Source organism: Chelon labrosus (assembly GCF_963514085.1).
Source record: "Chelon labrosus genome assembly, chromosome: 17".
NCBI lineage: Eukaryota > Metazoa > Chordata > Actinopteri > Mugiliformes > Mugilidae > Chelon > Chelon labrosus.
In genome coordinates, this window is record NC_140350.1 from 15379113 (window position 1) to 15399529 (window position 20417).

Genomic DNA, 20417 nt, shown 5'->3' on the forward strand with positions numbered 1-20417 from the left:
AAACACCGTGTGATTCTCTCTGATTCAAAGAAATCCTGCAAATACCAGCCCCACAAAGAGCTTTATTTATACATACTAATGTGGAGACAAATATCGGACAGTCTTTTTCCTAGAACATCTCCCATGGTGGACCATTATACGAGTACACACAGCTCAGCAGGAAAATTTAAATTTTTAATTGCCTTCTGGGCAAAAATAAAGTGATCTGAATGAAATTGAATTTAGGTTATGCAGGCTATGTAAACCCAGTAGGCCATGGTTTAGTCGATAAAACTCAACAGATGGACAAGTAATCACTTGCAAACAAACAAATTTTAGGATGTCACCTTCTGCTCAGGACTATTAAACAAACATACTTGCAGCAAACGTTTGAATGTTACAGCGTTTGCTTGAGTAATGACACATTAAACTTGCACAGAACACTTTCTAGAGAGAGTCACACTGTAGTTTGTACATTTCATATGTTTTTTGTTTAACATTAGGTGAATTTTTGTGCAATTAAAACCACAGTTGTCTTCTTTGTGGACTTTCTGCTTTGCGTTCCTGCTCTCATCACTTTCATCCAAAGTCAAGCTGAAGTCACACTGACCTGCTGGATTGCTGCACTGTTAGCAGCACTGGTCAGAATATTTCACTTTCCTTTCCTTCTGAGCTGAAATACCTGTTTATTTTGTAACTATAGCTGCACTAAATCATGTCTCCTGCGCTCCCTGCGCAGTCTGCTGTTCTTTTATCCAGAGCCAAGATGGACTCACACACTGCTTCTATTTCACGGGTCCAGGAAAGCTGGACACAAGCGGGGAGCCCCTCTCCTCAGCCATGCTTCACATGGATTAGGCCCAAAAATCTCTCAGGGTTGACAGGAAATGGGAAATGTGTTTTCCACATCAAACAGCGGCCTGAGGAGTGCTGTTTGTGTATTGTGAATGAAGGAGCGAGGGTGTAGGTGAGCGAGAGCGTCATTCACACCCGAGTGTGAACCCTGAGTAGTGTGGACACAGTAGACCTGCTCTGTGTGCACACCTGAGTTTATGAGGGATAAACCGAAGCATTCACACACACACGGAGAGAAAAGAAGAGTTTGTGTATTGTGTGCTTTTCATGGAGAGGCCAGGAACACAGTTTGGGCTGCAGAGCAGGCCACAGAGTCAGATGAGACAAAAAGCACAAGCGAGCTAGAGACATGTGAGATGAAAGTCTTCAAAATAATGTGTTGTGTTTGGTAAAGAAATGCATTTAAAAGTTGTGGGGCCAAAATGAGACCCAACAGCTGTTTCGGAGGATTTTCTGGGCTCTCTTTGAGTGATAGAGATAATTTCCCCATCATTTGGCACTTTTAAAGATTGAACTATAACATGTTGCTCTAAAATGTCCAACTTTTGTTTGTGACAATGAAGGCGAGTGAGTGTAGAAGCCCTTTGCATTTGCATTTGTTAAAATCCTCCATCATTCTGGCATACTTTTATAATGTCAGCTGCACGATCCAGCAATGTTCAAATTATCCAAATTAATGCAGTAATGTTTGCCATCAGTAAAAATAAAAATTGTGTTAAATAACATGCTTTTATAGCGCAGAGAAACTGCATTTATTAATTGACTGAGTTTATACAAATTGATATATGAATAACGGGAGTAAATTATAGATAAATAGATAGATAGACACTTATGCCAGAATCCTGTGCATTGACTTCTGCTCAGCGTTTAATACTGTGATCGCCTTCTGCCCCTGGGTACTGGACTTCTTGACAGAAAGACCAGAGTCAGTCCGCATTGAGAATAACACCTCCAACACAGACGCACTGAGCACAGGTTCACCCCAAGGCTGTGTACTCAGTCCATTACTGTTACTACTACTGTTTATTTCTGTCAGGAAGAGAACTTGATCATCAAGTTTGCAGACGGTGGGGGACAGAGGTGAAACATCTTGAGGGCTGGTGCAGAGACAACAAAAATGACCTCAGAAAGTCTCGACCTGAGCACACACTCTGCTGCATCAGTGGCTCTACAGCAGAAAGGGTGAGCAACATCAAGCTCCTCGGAGTTCATCTCTCTGAGAACCTCACGCAACACCGCCGCAATCATGAAACGGGCCCAGCAGAGAATGTACTTTGTGAGGAAACTGAAGCAGGCTTCATTTCCCACCCGCATCCTCACCACCTTCTACAGAGGAGTGGTAAACCTACTGTATATCCTCATGGTACTCCAGCTCAACAGTGGCAGACAAGAAGGCCCTGCAGAGGGTAGTGAGGGCAGCGGAAAGAGTGATCGGAGTCTAGCTGCCTCCTGTTCAAGAGCTTTTCCAGAGCTGGTGCAAGAACAGAGCACGAAAGTCTCTAACTTATTTGAACTGAGTCTTTCACCTGTCTGCACAGATCTCACAGAGAAACACAATTTCATTCTGTCTGCATTACATATAGCTGCTAGATAGATAGATAGATAGATAGATAGATAGATAGATAGATAGATAGATAGATAGATAGATAGATAGATAGATAGATAGATGCTTATGAAACATTGGTCAAATGGTCTAATGCTGCCACCTAGTGGAATCTTTTCAGACTGGGTGTTATACTCCTCTACAATAAACCAGGTCAAATAAAATGCACGTAGATGTCAAAAACAATGCATTGCAAGCTTTAAACACGTCTGACTCATTTCTGCTGTAAAACATTTCCTCCACGTTTGTGTCTGGATGCCATGGGTCAGAGGGGTCACTGGGTCCCGGTAGCTTGTGACCATGTGACTCGGTTTCGACTGCCCATCCATAGGCCACAGCATCGATACTGTCATAATGTCAGTCATGTGACGGGCAGCAGGAGTTTGAGTTAAGATCTTAATGGTTTCATTGTTCACGGAGTCAATGTGCAATACTTCACTGCTACTTCGAGGCAATCATTACACATTGTTCAATTTTAACATCATGTGACTCTGCCAAAGCATTGAGTATACAAATAGTAGTCAGGCAGTCATGATATTCATCTAAAATAACCTCTAAGAGTAAAATATAATAAAATACACGTTTAAATCCAGTTTTAATGGCGCCATACGCGGTGAGTCTGGCACTAGCCTGGGAACTACTTGTGCATTGGACTCTGCGTTATCCGGTGTTTTGATGTCTCGATCTGTGGAAACGCGACCGACCAGGAAGAAGAGAAAGTAGCCAGATTTGTCACCTTCACACATTACAGCTGACTGAAGCCTCACACTCCGCCAGCTTCTGCAATACACTTTCACTGTTTCTCTTTTTCTTTTGCGCACCAGGAGGGAGCGGGCTGCAGAGGAGAGGATGTGCTGCAGACTGAAGTGCCAGAAATCCTAATGGCTGCTTTACCTGTGGTGTTATTCACTTTAGTACAGATGTAATCATTTCCCTTTAGTAGTTGGAGCACTGTAAATGAATAAAAGTCTGAACAACAAGTAGAAGTTTTACACAAACCCATGAAATAGGCAGACAAACTACCTCCAGTAGGCACAAATAGACTTTTAAATTATTTAAGTTTGCATTGTAACAGTTTCCAATAAATCATGAATAACTTTAAAAATGTCAACAAATAATTTTAGATTCTGCTAGCAAAGGACAAGGTTAGGACACGTCCAGGCTAATGGGCACGTTAATGGCTCATCTGGGATCAAACAGACACCTATTAGCGGGACAGCCATTAATAGGTGTGCACCACATCAAAGGCACGCGTTTGTAAAGCCTGGCAATATCCACGGAGGTGTGTAAGCAGAAGGGGCGCAGGGGGGGTCGTTTTTTTTTGTTGTGTCTGTCAAGCAAAGTATAAAAACCTGTGGCGTCCTGCATGGGCACAGTGTCACTGCAGACTCACCTGGGACACACTCAAGGAAGCATACTGTCTTTGGGTTTGTGTCTGAGCTCTATAGAAAAGAATGGCACACGGGTTGGATTTTACTGGCGGCAGTGTTCCTGATATGATGTCGTTTTACTCCGGACATTACTGGCCTGCTACATGCATGGATATGAACAACAACGACGATTACGCACAGGACTCCAGCAGAGGTGAGTGGATACACGGTTTTATTGTGTATGTGTGTGTGTATAAAATACATCAGTTGTTTTTATTTTGGCTGCTTAAAATCTCAATATAAAGTTAAGTGTACATAATTTAGTCATGGATAACTTAATTTTACGCAGCTGAATATGTCCACCATCCACTCAGATTGAATTAGTTTCTCCACTCAGTTTAGTTGAGCTCTAATTTAGAGACTATACATAGTAAATAACAAACATTTTGTCCTCTCCTTGCAGTGCACCCCGATGTCCCCCAAAGGACACGTTCGGAGACCCAACGCCGCCGGAAGCGCACGACCTTCACCAAGGCGCAGCTGAGCCAGCTGGAGAGGGCCTTCTCTGTCACTCAATACCCAGACATTAAAACAAAGGAGTCCCTTGCATCTCTAACTGCACTTCCGGAGTCCAAAATCCAGGTATGTCAAGCGTTTCTCATGCGTAATTTTGATAGCAACTCATCGATGTTTTCGCTAAACAGCATGGGCTAATAAGCACTGTTATTTCTTTTCAACAGGTTTGGTTTCAAAATCGACGCGCTCGCTTCTTCAAGAGCAAGAAACCAAACAGAGAAGCTCCTAAACCCTGCACAGACCTCCACCATGGGTTCACCTCCCCTGCACCATCAAGTCCTCCACTCTTCCACATGGCTCCTTCGTTTGCTCCCACTCCCATACCGTCTCCACCAGGCTACCCGGCTCCAAGTTTGCCTCAGTCCACCAGGCTCTCGGACATCCTGGACAGCCGGGCAGTACCTTCATCCCCTGACCTCCCTACATCCTGCTCCCCGCATGGATATGCAGGAGTCCCCGACGATTTTTACTACCAAACCCCAGACTTTACCGATTACTGCCAAGACGTTTTCCCACGGCTCGGTGAGTGGGATCCAACAGAGGACTTTGAAGCTTTCCTCGGAGATGGACAGGGATCGGAGCCAGCGGGCAGCCGCTGTGGATCTGTGGGACATGTTGAGTCAAAGGAGAGTGTCCAGAGTCAGCTGGACCACCAGGGCTTCTCCAGCACCGACGAGTCCATGGATGATCTGTCTGACATGTGCTTTCAGGAGCTGATGGGCGACTTCAATCTGTCGAATTTAGACATTTCTCCGGCTATGATTGATTATCTCTTGAGCTGACAACAGTTAAGTTATACAACCTATTTAAAGCCACGCTGTTATTAGCTATAGAATAGTTTTGTATAGAAATGTACTATAAAAAAATTTATAGAACTGTATTGGAGAGTATATCGAGATCATTAGAAATAAAACAATTTTTAATCATAGTCCTCAGTTCTCGTTTTGTTTTCATTTATAAGGTCTTCTGTCGAATCGTCATCATCCGGCGCCGTGGCTTAGTTGGTTAAAGCGCCTGTCTAGTAAACAGGAGATCCTGGGTTCGAATCCCAGCGGTGCCTTTTTGTTCCCGATACGCCGCTTAGCATTCAGTACGAAACCACACGTTTATAATTTTCTTTTCTTTTCACAACTCAAGATATTTAATACAAATCATGGACAGACTGAGGAGGTCAACGCAGATCAAGTCTTATTACTCTTGTAAGGGTGCAGATGAGCACACTGACCAGTAGAGGCCACTGTGTGCACATACAGCTGCGTGTCACACTAATATATGTGCACATCTACTAATCTCCCTCTTAAAAGAAAACACATTTGAGCTTTGGCTATTTAATTATTTATTTATTTATCTTGAGAGGAAACATTCATTTGTTTTAATGGACTTAAGGTCGGAATTCGGTTTAAGTAAAGGGTCGGTGGTTAATGTTAGTATATACAAAGAAAGCAATAGTGAATGCATTACTTGTACATGTGTGTACATATTTGGGTAGTGTATATTAAAGCAAAACAAACAAAACTAACATCTAAAGTTCATTAAACCATTCATAATTTCGATGTATTCAACTAAGGAAGCATTGGAAAGGCATTGTTCATGAACTAAATGCTGCAGCAACAAAATTAACATGTGCTTGTTAGTAAGCTCAACATAGAGGTGCATTTCTTTGTGTCCAGACTGTGGTCAGCTGGCTTATTTCTTCTCTGCCCTTGATGCATCAGTCACCCCTTCACGCTCGCAGCCCAGCCAGTATTTGGCAATGGATCGTGGGTAAGGAGGGAAGGCAGCATCCACACGCTTTGTCCTCAGAGCCACTCTGTAGTATTTATCTGCCGCCATAGAGAGAGAGAAAAAAAAGGTCATAGTTTTGGCTTGAATTTTCAGTTTCCTGTTCATTTGTAGCCTGACTCACGTGTGAAAATGTTTTCATACCTTTCTTGAAGAAATACACATTTTGAACCGGGGTGCTTTTGTACTCCTGTGTGGCGGCCTCCTCTGCGATGTCGCCGTAGTCGCCGAAGTCAAACAAATCATCGTACAAATCGTCATGAAACCACAAATCTCCCCACACAAAGCGTCTATACCTCCTACCCCGTCCTCTTTTCTTGCTGGGCCTCTTCCTCCGACTCCTGCGCTTCATCCCCATTGTAGGAGGAGATGGTGTGGCCTGGGGACTGAGGTGGACTCGTCCCACCATGGCAGCATCCACCGGAGGCCTCACGCCGTGCCAGTCCCTGCTGATGAGACGAGGGACCGTTTGGCGACTGCTGACTGAACGAGGAGAAGGGACAAAGTTTAAATGCAGATAGAAAAGAAGTAATAAGGGGTGTTTAGGGGTGCAAACTCAACAGCTGGGCCTTACGGGAGCTTCCAAAGAGATCTGTGAAGAGATCCTCCAATGTTTGATCGCAGTAGATGTCTGTGTACCGAGTGAAGAGCACGGACGGCGAGGACTTGCTCATCTGGACACACTCCTCATGGGAAGGCTGGTGCTTGAACTCATACTGGTAATATTTGTCCCCTGAATGAAGACACAAACACACACACTGTGTTCCTCAGAAGACACTTCAAAGTAGGAAAACGTGTTTAAACTGTAAAGCCGGCTGAAATCCATTGAGCTGCAAGTTTATGGTCCTGCCTTAAAAGTTTTGATGGCTGTTTTTCCTCCTGTGATGAGTAAAAAAAAAAAAAAAAACAACTAATACACGCATCTGTTAACATATAACTTTTATACAGCCTGTAAACTTGTAACTCTCTTTTTTCTGTGGGTGTGTGTCCTCATAAAGCACACGATAACTTACTCATTATGCAAGATGCGTCAAATAAGCATTTCCTTAATTGTGCTGCTGGTTATGATGTGACTTTAAACTTGATATACTTAAGGGTGGCTTAATGCTTCACAGTGCATCCATTGATCAATGATAAGGTAAGTCTTAAAGTTTTCAGAAAAAGCCCTAGGAGTGAAAAGTACGGTATTTCCTTCTGAACTGTATTGGGACAGAAATACAGTTTAGAATATAAGTATTTAAAGTTATGTGCATCAAGACTGTGCTTAGCTAAAGTTACTTTCCAACAATCAGAACAATCACTAACTATGCCTCTTTTTGATTCGCTTCCCCAGCCAGGTTAAAAGCAATCATCACTGGATGAGCTGCTTGAAAGTCATATGCAAAAAAAAAAAAAATTTCTGCACAAACACCTTTGAAGAAGTAGGCTTTCTCTTTGCCACGGTGACTCGGTGCTGGTACGGCAAACGCGGCATCGATCTCATCTGGCATGCCTTCAAAGCCGACTGAAATGTCCCGTGGATAGTCCTCATCCAAGACATCGCCCTCAAACCTCCAGTACTTGTTACCCTGGGGGAAGAACAGATAAATTATCATCAAAGGTTTTTAAATCATTGGATTTTAATGTAAAGAGTTGTCAGAATACGCTGAATCTTCAGTTATGGCTTGGTGAAACCCTACAGTAATCCCAGGCTGTGGAAAGACTGGAGCTGCTACCTTGAAGATGTAGGTTTTTCCCTGGCAGTTGATGCGTGTGAACGCAGCGCTGATGGGCCCAGAGATTCCCCACACATCCTGGATGAGTTTGGGGTAACCGGGAAGTATGGACTTGTCATCCAACTCAAAAAAATATTCACCTAGGAGATAAAAAAATAAAAAATAAATCAAGCTTCGGATCAGTGTTCATGTCAGGATTCACCTCAAGGAGAATTGCTTGCATTGCTTTGTCTAGATTTGCCTTTAAATTCAGCTTTGTTTTCCTCAAACTTTACTGGATGAAAAAACGTTTTGGGGATTTTAAATCCTTGCTTTCACAGAAGCATTTGAGTGTGAGACAGATGACATGGAGAATGCACGTTAACCTTTTCAAACACTAGAGGATAAACTCAAATCCATGATTAAAATATGAGCAAATTCCCCTTTAGGTTTCTGAAAACTGACATGTTTAATCTGCGCAGTGGACCAGCAGCAGAGTGTGTCCTGGTTTACCTCTAAACGCATAGATCGACCCGTTCTTCAGCTGCAGAAAGGCATCAAAAGGTTGACCACTGCAGGGCGCTGCATCAGGCTCTACAGTCGGCATGGGCTCTTTGGTGGGGTCAGACACGGGAGAGGTAGGCTTGGTTGGGGCGACTGTGTTTGAAGTTGGCATGAGAGTTGTGTAGTAGGTCGGACTCGTCGCTCCCGTCACATCCTCTGCTTCCTCAAAGGTGTCACCTCGAGAGACTGAGGGCAGGACAGGAGAAAGTTTTGTCACACGACCACATTTCAATAACAATAGTCCACCCACTGAAATGTTCCACTGACTTTTTCTGGGGCAGGTCGTGTAGAAGTCGCTGCAGCAGCTTCCATAGTACACGCACATGGAGTCGCACTGACATTTGCTCTGAGAGCTGAAGGAGCCACAGCGGCCCTCGCAGGACTCTGTGGAAACACAGTTGGTTTGTTTTAGTGCCAGACTCTACTGTTTAGCTGGGAAAGGTGAAAGGAAGAAGTAAAGGTGAGGGAAACGGCTACAGCAAAGTCCAACACTTCAAGTATTAAAAGTGCTGCTTTTAAAGCTGCACGGAAGAATTTGAGAACCAAAAATAAACAATGTATTGCATGATGACTCTTCTGATTTATCCTTGAGGGTTGCAACTAGCATTTTATGGATTACTGAGGGTCTGGTTACTCCGGTTTGTCACAAGATAAAACTTTTAAACTTTTTTTTGGTGAAATATTGGATGTTTTTCTTCCTACCTTGGACTTTTTAAGGAGGTAATGTCTTCTTGGTGTAACAAGAAACATTAGTCTGGATCAGCAAGTAGTTATATTTTAAGGTTTGTCGTATTTTCTTTGAGGTGATGTTAAAACTATAGCAGTCAAACGATGCACAAGAGTAAAAATGCATAGATAAATAAAGGAAATGATCTCAGAATAACAGTCCTCTGGCGAATATATAAATATATTTGAACTTTATTGACCATGTGCACGCAGAAGAAGAACTTGTTCTCTCCATTCAGTGCATCCATATGTACAAACTGAGAGCAGTGAGCTCACTGATCAACCATACGAGACCCCTAAGGACCAGTTTGGAGTTCAGGTGCTGCTCAAGGCACCTCAGTCATGCAACCAGACATCCAGTAGATTCAAACCAGTGACCTTCTGCTCCCAGATCTGCTTCTCTAACCACTGTTCCCCCAGCTTCTAGCATGTGGAGTAAGTGGCATCAATTCAGATGCACATACGTCCTCCACCAGTCCAGTACAGAGATATTTTAGTTCATCTACATCAAAAACAAAACATATTGTTCACATAATAATACATAACAGCCTGAGGACATACAGTAAGACAATGTGGAAGACTTACCTTCTGCAGCGAAGGCGATGTCCAGCAGGAGGACGAGGCCGAGCAGAACCACGGCTGCCTTCATGCTGACTGGCTTCGAACTAAAAGTTGTAGGAAACTTTTATTTAATTTAATGACAGCCCGTCTGCAAAAACAACCTACCACTTTGCGCTGACTGCCCCAGTTGGGGTGCACCACTGAGTGCAGACGATCAATAGATATTTTGGAGCTGCTGCTGACCCCCCCTTCCCCCAGGCGCCTGCTATCCTGATTGGTCAACAGAGATCTGTGATAATCATTAAACTGTGAGGGCTGATGTCTGTCCTGTCTGTCCCTGAAACATCCTCCTGGGACAGAATGCACAGCATGAATTTGGGGCGCAGAATCCGTTACTCCCCTGTAATATCATTTAATAATAGTTTAAAATGAATCTCTGAAATAATTCATGTTTATTAGCATGTTTCCTAATTAGGAAAATGCCTGAAATGCACAATTACAAACCAGACAAGAAACTGCAGAAGTGAGAGTAAAAAAAACAGAAGTGTGTCTGATTCTTTTGAGCAGATATATTTGTATCTTCTGGTCAAATGACTTGGAAAATGAGGAACGGGCATCTGAGCTCAAACATTGTGTAACCAGGGCGGTCGTTTTCCTCTATTGATCTCTGCAGTGAATAAACAACCCTAAAACCAACACAGCACCTTCCTCCAAGTGTAGCCTCGATATAACTAGATGCCGTAAAGAGAGAACAATGAGGAGGGGGGGATTTATTTTTTTAATCTTGTTTGGATGGTGAACAGCCGAAGGGTTTTCTGACAGCCGATCAGATTCAGCACCATGGAGAGATGCAGCGTCTGGATTAAAGTGACGTTAGTGCCTCCTTATCACTCATCAATGCCACTAGCAGGCAGCTCTTAAACTTTTTTTTATATATATATAAACAGAAACACACATAACAGTCAAAAAGAGCTGGTATTTTAGCTCTAAACCTAAACTCAAACACGTCAGCCCTGCAGTGAACCAATAAAGGAAGTAGACGGCATTTAAAAGTGTAAATAACTTTTTTTTTTGAAGGGCAGGAAAAAGTGTGCGTAAACATGCAGAGGACAGATTATTGGACTTTGGTTGTTAGAGCAGCTCTTTATCTGTTGGTTAATACCTGGGCTGCTGCCATATCTTCGATAGCAGACAGTCAATAATATATGGACACTCAGAGGAACACACGCTGAACGCATAGACATGTGTCTAAGGTGTTGTCTAAGGTCAGAGATAAGTTTAGTGTGAGACTGAAAAGCAAAGTCAAGGCTCGCGTGTTTGTGTGCTGTTTTCATCTGGTCTAATCTGCAGCGAGCACGTACAGTCAGCGAGACACATTCACTGAAGAGGCGTCCAAGTTTTACTACGACTTCCTTGGTACAGCTGTGTTACAGAACTCATAAAAGGGTATTTTGACTCATCATTCAGACAAAAGCAATCGATGGAGCTGCAAGGAGACTTGCTGAATTTCAAATAGATCCAAATGTTGTTCATTTTGGCCTCTCACATGTCGAACCCTTACTGACCGAGTTGAAATATGAAGTTAATTTTCATCCGTAAAGGGGAAATGTTTAGTGTTTTTAAAGGGATACTCCAGCAATTTATCACAGCAGCTGCAAAATGTTGGAAAACAAAGGATGGGACAAGGGAGATGAAAACAGATTAATAGTCTAAATTAATATTTGATTAGACACAGCTCCAGTGTGCTACCGGCTTCTTACAGTCACTACATAACCACACAAACGCTGAGCTATCTATTTTAAGTTCACATGTTATTATTGTGTCCGTACGTAGGACAGATTATTACGAGGAACTCTGAAACTCATGCTGATCCCTGTTGCTGATTAGATGTGACGTCTCCACTGCATTTCCCCAAAGTGAAACATAGATAACATAACAGTTACCTAAACGCAACTTTAATGGGTGGGGAATTATTACATCATGATACATGATTTTACGTGCATAATCTTTCCATGAACGATAAAGCCTTGTTGTCTAGTATGAGTTCTAGATGCATTTTTTTTTTTTTTTTTTTTTTTTTTTTTGGCGTTACCCCTTTTTATGTCAAATATTAATCTGGTCACATGATGAAGGCTGGCTTTCAGAGGCGATCTCCAAACCTTTGAGCTTTTCATTCTAGACACAATGTTACGCATTCAGTCATAAAATCTGTACAAATACAGCAAACAGCTTTAACGTGAGGTATAAATGAAATATAACGTATTAACCAGGAAGTTCTTGGGTTGTCCCTATTTTTACCCTTAAAATGTCACATCATAACTCTTTCCCACAGTGAGCAGCAACATTTATTACAAATTGCAGTAACTGCTCTTGAAAATAATCACTCCCTAATGTGCAACACACAAAACGTATTTAAAAACGAGTGTGTTCTGTATTAATAAAGGTGTAATTTTAAATATGGACTGAGGAATAGTTAGTTTAAGGTAAATACTTTAGGTACAGGTCATTTCTCCACTTTTTAATTAAGATCATTTTAATTTGATTGACTATTCTCTGAAATAATCAGCCTGAAAACACTGGAATAGTTTATACGGGAGCTGGGATTCGAATCACAAGTCATACGATGCTTTTCTCTACATCTATTTTCAAACCTGCAGTGCTTTTTTTTTTTCTTTTAATAGACTGATTTCAAACCAATAAACCCTTTTATTTGTAATAATACCCCATCAAGAGTTTTCATTAACCACAACACATCCACTGCCAACTCCAAGATCAACATAAGAACGTTTAATAATCCAAAGACTTGTTGTCGAAGATCCCGTTTTCATGCTTTCTGTTTTACGACTTAACTGGAGCCGTCTCTTATCTGACACATGGTCTAGGGGGAAAGTAATTTATAAAACAACAAAGGGCTTGCAGTGGTTTCCGTGTGCTGCTTTAGATCATAAAGTGCTGCAGTGATGAGTTTATTAGGAACAGATCTTTATTGGTTTACAGTCTTACTACAACATCCAAGTTTTAAAGTCGGCTTAAAGCTACGGAGCTGAACTCCATGTTACGTCTGAATGTTGCATCAGCGATCTAAAAGGAATACTCATGTACATTTAAGAAAAAAACACACACAGTAAAGCTGTCAACATCATTCTGCATCATTAGACGATATCTTCCTAGAATAGCCTCCTGACTACCAGGAAAAAAAATATTGTCCAACATTTTTTTTTTGTTTGTTTTTAATTCCCCAATCCTTGTAAGGTAATTAGACCACTGAAAACAATTTTTATTTTTTTAAAACAGTTTTATTTTTAAGATATCATATAACTGATGGGCGACATTTTCCTTAATGAGAAAGAGAAAGGTACCAAAGCCCCACCCCTTCACATTTGATATCACTGAAAAGCCCTGAATGTCCTGTGTTGATAGCAAAAGGAGTTAATTCAGTGGTACGCTGTGGGTGGGAGATATTCAGGTTTACAAATGTCCTCCACAGAAGACAACCAGTTTTCCTCTTTAAGCTACACTCAAAATTTCCACTCTCTCAGATGTTGTTCTACAGACTTTGAGAAGGTTTCGACTCAGTTGACACATGCAAAGCACCTGACCTTTGGATAACTCCGAAAGGGCTGCACTCCATGAGATGATAAACGTGTCTATTGTTAAGCTATCTGTCTCCTCATCTGTCGTTCCCTCCCCCTCTCTGCACCTTTTACCGCTACCTTCTCTCTCTTTCCCAATAGCTTCATCTCCCTCTCTGTGCGGGACTGATGTTGAGTTAATGTTTGATTTGCGACCAGACATATAAACAGTAATTTCCACTCATTTTAGCCTGTTTACCTCAGTGGCTCTTTGTGCAGCTCATCTCTGCTGTTAGCTCACCTGGCTCTGGTTTGAATTCCTACTGTCTGCACTTAGCCTTGTCCTCACACCTGAACCAGTGTTTGTCTTGATCAGCTGTCAGCTCTGAGTTACCTGCCAGACTTCAGGGGAGCTTTTTTGACTCTGTTTGTTGCTTTTTTCTGAGGGCATCATGGGTTCAGGGTTGCATTGGCTGTGGCACCACCGAAACGTCCTTATCACCCTCATCACTCCAATCTTAATCCTTCCACTGCCACTCGTCTATCCTAATTCGGTGAGTATGTGTGTTTGTGCGTAAAACTGGGCTGTTTTAATCTGTGTTTGCCCCGAGTGAAAAAAAATCCTGTATATGTTGATTTATTCATTGAGTCCTTTTCACAGTGCATTGAAATCTATTTGAGACTGAAGAAGAAGAAGTGGATACATGCACCTTATTCAGCTGTTTGTCCAGAGGATTCAACAACCTTTGACAACAACCTGTTAAATTATTCTGCTAACTCGTCTCCCAAACGCTGATCTCATATTGGTACAAATACACAAGTAAATGATCAAACTTCAGGTAGTGCCGATTTAAGAAACATACCATCTCTTTAGTCACAATTAATCAAATGCCACTACTGGACGTTCAGGCTTCAATGCATCATGGCCTCAAGGCAAAAGCAAAAGTAGTACCACATGAAATGACAGTCAATCTCTTGGCGAAGGACTTTGCAACATTAGTTTTGCTGCTATAAATAACTTCCTGACAGTGACTGACTGGGATCGATGCCCACTTTTATTAATGGACAGTCTTCAAACTAACAAATACAGAGGGGAAATGGCAGTAAAAATGTTTCTGGGGTGAGTTTGCGCTGAGGGAACAACGAGTGAAAATGTTTTACTCTAAGGCCTCGATGACAGCAGGCAGAATAGAAAGAAAACCGTACACACAAACTTTTAATGACTGGAAATGAAAAGGAGACAAAACGTAGGAGGTGGAGGAAGTTTTTTTTTAACCTGAAACAACACAAAAATTCATGAGCAAAAACCTCAGTAGATGCAAAGAGGTCTATCAGTTGAAAGGATGTGGGTGAAAGGGGTCGAACGTGGAGGCTGGAGATGATTTTAAGATGTGGGGACACGACTACAACCCATTGTCCTGAGGGATTGACTTTTACTTTACGAAAGAAGGAAGAGGAAGCAAAGAAAATAGAGGGATAAGGAGGAGGGGTTTAGGACTGAGACAAAGTCACTTGTCCCTGAACCTGGGATAGGATACTCCTACTAGGATAGCAGATTACAACTCTGAGAATGTTGTAACCTTTAAAGCGTTAAAATCCTAAAAGCTGTCATCTGAAGACTATCCCTTTTTTTTGATGAACTCACAAATGACTACAGTGTCTCTTGCATTGAGGGAAAATAGTTTTCTCATCTTTGCATGTCCAAATGTTGAAAGAAAAAACACTTTATCCAGATGTTTTTGTAAAACGAGCATGTGCAATGATTCTACCCTAGATCTCTGCAATTAATTAAAAGTGTAGAAACAGGTTCATCAAAACTAAGTCAGGTCCACTAGATTCATTTTATGAATTACTTTCCATTTATTCCTTTGTAATGGATCAAACAAATGTGGTAACGTTACTACTATGACTACAGGCTGCTTATTCTGTGAGCACTGCATGCAAACTGCACTCATTTCTCACCGCATGTCTCCCTCAGCTACTAAATCATTTAAAATATGTAAAAGACTGAAACAAAAGAAAGGTAAAATACTTGTCTTATGAGGACTGAACAGTTGCACCCTCAGTGCCAATAAAGAGTCATAAAGATAAGGGTCTCATAAGGGACTAATAATGAGTTCTGGATTATCTAATCAGGTCATGAGGTTTGATGCAGCCAGCTCCCTTTTCAGTCTTAGTGATATCTCTCGCCTTGTAAAACCCTTCAAGGTCTTTTAAAAATCGATTTCATAAAGTAATTAACTAATTACTGAATAAGTGAAAATTATGAAAGGAGAAACACGTAATATGATGCATCTGGTGTTGTCCAATCTTAAATGAAACATTTAAGATGAGTAAGCACATGATATTACTGCAGAACATGCTTACTTAATTGTGAGTCCGTTGCCGAAATAAAAGCGGTTTATCTGCCACGAAGCAGACAGGCTCACTAAAGAGACCTGCAGAGATTAGAGTTTAATCTCATGGCACTGGAAAGTTTCGTGTCGGGTAGTTTAAACGCGCCATAAAGAATTACACTTTGTTTTATGAGGACTGCCGCTATCTGCATGTCTTCAATCTTATCGCTTTTTAAAGAGACGCCCGGAGATGGGCCAGTGGATGAGAAAGCTGTGTGTCTGTCGCTGCTTCTGTATTTGTAAAAATCAAATTTAATCAAATGTCTGTGAGCGTGTTTCAGATTTGGTTTATCTGCGTGTGATTACAGGTAGCAAAATGTGGTTATGCGATCATCCTCATGGCTCTCTACTGGTGCACGGAGTGCATGCCTCTGGCTGTGACGGCCCTGCTGCCGGTCATCCTCTTCCCTATGATGGGCATCATGAAGGCTGGAGAGGTACAGACCTTATTCACACTTCTGTGCCTCATTTTGTGACACATTACATGTTCCTACTGAAAGGAAAATGCAGCTGCTTACATAAGGGTACGTCAGAAACCTGTCATAATCCACTCAGCTTTTTGCAAGGAGATCTGAGTTCACAGAAAAAGTGGTTAAAGTGTTATAATGAAGCTGTATTGGAGATTATAGGATCAGCTAAGTACAGCAGACACACACAGAACAATAGAATAACAATCTGACTTCTTTCTTTTAAGATTCAGTTTTACCGACATGCACAAATCTGCTGATGCCAGCACCATTTCCCTTTTATTGCTCATAAAACAAATTTGATGACTGACTCCATGGGACAGCGGGTTCACAGGTTACCATGGTATGGTTGCTGGTGATGTACGGTAAATCTTGTGTGATCTGTTTCAGGTCAGCGTTGAGTATCTGAAGGACTCCAACATGCTGTTCATCGGCGGCCTGCTGGTGGCCATCGCAGTAGAGAACTGGAATCTGCACAAGCGCATTGCACTCTGGGTTTTGCTGCTGGTTGGCGTTCGTCCGTCGCTGTAAGAGAGACTTGTGATACAGCTGTGTACTATGCCACGGGCTCAGACAGTTCGCCATGCATTGGGTTTCCAGATTTATTTTGGCCCATATGTTGGGGGCAATCATATGCATGACTTCTTCAGGACCAGCCTAAGTTAAAGAGTTAAAACCAAGCCAAGCAAACAATCTCGTGTTAAATGTCAGCATGGTACTAACATCCACACTCTTCATGATCACCGTCGTCATTTTCACCTCTTTAACTCCGACACAGGCTGATGATGGGCTTCATGATCGTCTCGTCCTTCCTGTCCATGTGGATCAGCAACACGGCCACCACGGCCATGATGCTGCCCATCGCCCACGCCGTCCTCCAGCAGCTGAAGGCCACCGAGGCCCGGGCAGACGAACGAGATTTCCATGCCGCAGCCGAGGACAACCATGCGTTTGAACTCGAGATCAGACAAAACAAGGAGGAAACAATGGATGAGAAAAAGCCTCAGGCGGAGGAAACAATGGATGAGAAAAAGCTTCAGGTTGAGGGAACAACGCGTAAGTAAAAAGGCGCACGGATGGGTTTCTTGAGAGTAATGCGTCCAGCGACTTTTAATTTTTGAATGGGTCGTCTCCAGATCAGCAGGATGCACAGCAGGAGGCCAGGAGAACAGCGATGGAGGCGAAGTACGAGCACCTGACCAAAGGGATGAGTCTGAGTGTGTGTTACTCTGCCAGCATTGGAGGCACGGCTACGCTCACCGGCACCACTCCTAACCTCATCCTCAAAGGTCAAATTGACAAGTAAGACATTAATTACGTTAAAGACAACACAAAGACATTAAAGACAACACAACATGCTGGTGTATATTGCCTCTCTTCTCATCGCTCTCATTTTTTTCTGAAGGCTCTACCCTAACAACGGCGACGTGATCAACTTTGCCAGCTGGTTCGGCTTTGCTTTTCCCAACATGGTGATCATGCTGGTGTTGTCCTTTCTCTGGCTTCAGTTCCTGTTCCTGGGCTTCAGGTAAGACTTCGCCTGTAAATCTCTCCGTTGTTTGTTGACCGGTATGCGGCATCTTTGTGCTTTTCCTTTCCGCAGACTGAAGCAGACGTTCGGCTGTGGCGCGAAAAGCGACAGAGACAAGGAGGCATACGCAGTGATGAGGGAGGAGTACAGCAAGCTGGGACGCATGAAGTTTGCTGAGGTGGCGGTGCTCTGCATCTTCATCCTGCTCGTGGTTTTGTGGTTCACCCGGGAGCCAGGCTTCATAGACGGCTGGGCAACGGTACTCTTCAATCAGGAGCAGGCGTGAGTCTTTTACTCTCTCTCAACATATTCTTTGTCAGGACTTTTAAGGGTCAATGTCGTGATTTTCTCCTTTTCCTTTGTAGAGACACTTAGACAAGATACTTTAAAAAAAAACTTGCTATCTTGTGTCTCTCAGGTTTGTGTCAGATGGAACCGTTGCCATATTTATGTCGATGCTCTTCTTCGTCATCCCTTCTCAGTTGCCCAGGTGTGGCGGCTACGGTTACAATGACGAAGGTGAGATATTTATTCTAACATCACCATTATAGAAGGCCTTCAATGATCTCCATGTGACCTAAATTTCAGCTCATGCGAGCGCTCTGTGATGATTACCCAGCGGACACGGTGCTGCTCTTTCAAACTAATTACAATTTCATGTTCAAACTTCATCTGGGTCTCACAGGTAAGTTGGTGAAGGCTCCCCCGACTCTGCTGACCTGGCAGGTGGTCCACGAGCGGATGCCCTGGAACATTATCCTGCTGCTGGGAGGAGGCTTCGCTCTGGCTGCTGGCAGTGAGGTAAACATCCAAGAACACCATGTTTTTTTCTCTTTCACACTGGGCTGAAAGGTTTGGATGACGATCTGAAATGTGAACTGTGAAAATGTGTTTGCAGAAATCAGGTCTGTCCAAGTGGTTGGGAGAAAGCTTGGCACCTCTGGCAAACATCCCCCCCTTTGCCATCTCGTTGCTGCTAAGCCTGCTTGTGGCAACATTCACCGAGTGCTCCAGCAACACTGCCACCACCACCCTCTTCCTGCCCATACTGGGCTCAATGGTACACTGGACTCACATGTCTGCATCAACACATATCTGTGCACAAACCACCTTCGTGTACTTGACCTTGTCGCGTTTTGTGTATCTTAGGCGTCAGCCATTGGGATACATCCACTTTATGTGATGCTGCCCTGCACCATCGCCGCCTCTCTGGCCTTCATGCTCCCTGTGGCCACGCCGCCGAACGCCATCGCCTTCTCATTCGGAAACCTCAAAGTCGTAGACATGGTGAGATCCATATACGTCCATAACACACAATATACAGTATGTTTAGCTGAGCATCAGAGAATCAGAAGAACAAGATGAGACATTTGAAAAAGTAAACCCATCTTCACAAGTCTTATGGTCGAGGTACCACAGAGTTGTTTGGTGCCAGTTGGCGAGAATGTTAAAGTTACAAAACAGGTGGTATTTGTTTGTGGAAGAAAGGAATCACAGAGATCTTCTACCATCTTGAAGCCTCAAGTTAGACCTTTTGGCTGCTGCCATCGTGTTTGGTTAAGAACCAGTGGAGGATTTGTCAATGACCCCAGACCAGAGACGTCAATCAAGACAGTCACGCCTCCAAACCAAACGTGTAGTTAATTATGTAATCTTTTCCGAAAGGACACTCATAAGAAGAGGTGAATAGGTGGGAGCTGATTGGCTATTAACTAATTTCCACCTTTCAGACGTGGTTTACAAACAGTCTGAACACCTTTCTGAGGTCTGGCTGATCCATTGTTGCCTCCTTCACAGTCCCTCTTTGTAAAACATATTGAATACACTTACAGTAGGGTTAGGGAAACAAAGGACACCATGATAAGGAAAGCAACTTTACATAACCTTTAGAGCGACTGCATGATATGATGATGAACTTCATATATTTCTGATGGTATGGAGTTGTTGTACGAGACTGAATCTTTTGCTTGATCTTGCCTTTCTGTTCCTTCAGGTGAGAGCTGGCTTCATGTTGAATCTCATCGGGATCCTGACCATTAATTTAGGCGTCAACACCTGGGGGTATGCCATGTTTGACATGGGCACTTTCCCTCAGTGGGCCAACACCTCATACAGCCAGCCTTGAATCAGTATTTAAGCGTCCGGAAACAGAATCAAATGTTAAAATCGGATTGGTCGCGAGATGAGGTCAGACGCTTCAAACCAGACAAAAGACAAAAGAAGCAAGTGGAGAAATCTTTCAGGCGAAGTAACCAGAACTGAAAATATTGTGTTTTTGAATGATGACGTTAAAGGAAAAAAGAGAAAGTCACATTGAATTTCCACAGCTGTAGAAGGTAAGGCAGGTTAAAAAAACCCAAAACAATGTTAAATGATTCTGAATCAAAACGCAATTTAGCGCCTGTCTTAGTCTTTTAATTACAAACACATTGGGCATAAAATTTGGTGAAAAACAGTGTTCGACGATTTATATCAGCAACTGAGGTAAACCTTAACCGCTGTTAGACTATTAGCTCGATTAATAACCAGGCTTTCCCTCGTGTTAGCGTTCAGCACTTCCTCGTGCCATTCCAGAGACAGAACAAAAACAGAAATGATGTATTAAAACGGAATGAAGGTCATTTCCTCGTACACATTTTCCTCGATGTACGTCGTCATCTTATCATTTACCGATGACACAGTGCGCTGTGTTGGAGTGATTATATAAAATAATGAGATAATTATGCTGTTTATACAGGACA

The 20417-nt window shown here is 42.7% G+C and overlaps 3 protein-coding genes across 3 annotated transcripts; 2 read left to right on the forward strand and 1 right to left on the reverse strand.

Annotated features, from left to right (window-relative positions):
• The first annotated feature begins 3587 nt into the window (after positions 1-3587).
• Positions 3588-5205, forward strand: LOC311502845 (uncharacterized protein). The gene is made up of 3 exons (XM_084565250.1): positions 3588-4021; positions 4271-4449; positions 4548-5205. The coding sequence occupies exons 1-3, from the start codon at positions 3892-3894 to the stop codon at positions 5163-5165; spliced, it is 927 nt and encodes a 308-aa protein (XP_084421376.1). The 5' UTR covers positions 3588-3891; the 3' UTR covers positions 5166-5205.
• A 797-nt stretch (positions 5206-6002) lies between these two features.
• Positions 6003-9798, reverse strand: vtnb (vitronectin b; the record flags this gene model as incomplete). Its single annotated transcript, XM_084565491.1, has 7 exons — positions 6003-6206; positions 6310-6648; positions 6740-6898; positions 7577-7733; positions 7881-8020; positions 8373-8807; positions 9735-9798. The coding sequence occupies 7 exons, from the start codon at positions 9796-9798 to the stop codon at positions 6070-6072; spliced, it is 1431 nt and encodes a 476-aa protein (XP_084421617.1). The 3' UTR covers positions 6003-6069.
• A 3936-nt stretch (positions 9799-13734) lies between these two features.
• slc13a2 (solute carrier family 13 member 2) lies at positions 13735-20140 on the forward strand (the record flags this gene model as incomplete). Its single annotated transcript, XM_084564400.1, has 12 exons — positions 13735-13836; positions 15987-16115; positions 16536-16672; positions 16924-17201; positions 17282-17447; positions 17551-17673; positions 17749-17958; positions 18095-18195; positions 18362-18477; positions 18575-18736; positions 18826-18963; positions 19670-20140. The coding sequence occupies 12 exons, from the start codon at positions 13735-13737 to the stop codon at positions 19799-19801; spliced, it is 1794 nt and encodes a 597-aa protein (XP_084420526.1). The 3' UTR covers positions 19802-20140.
• Between the last annotated feature and the right edge of the window lie 277 nt (positions 20141-20417).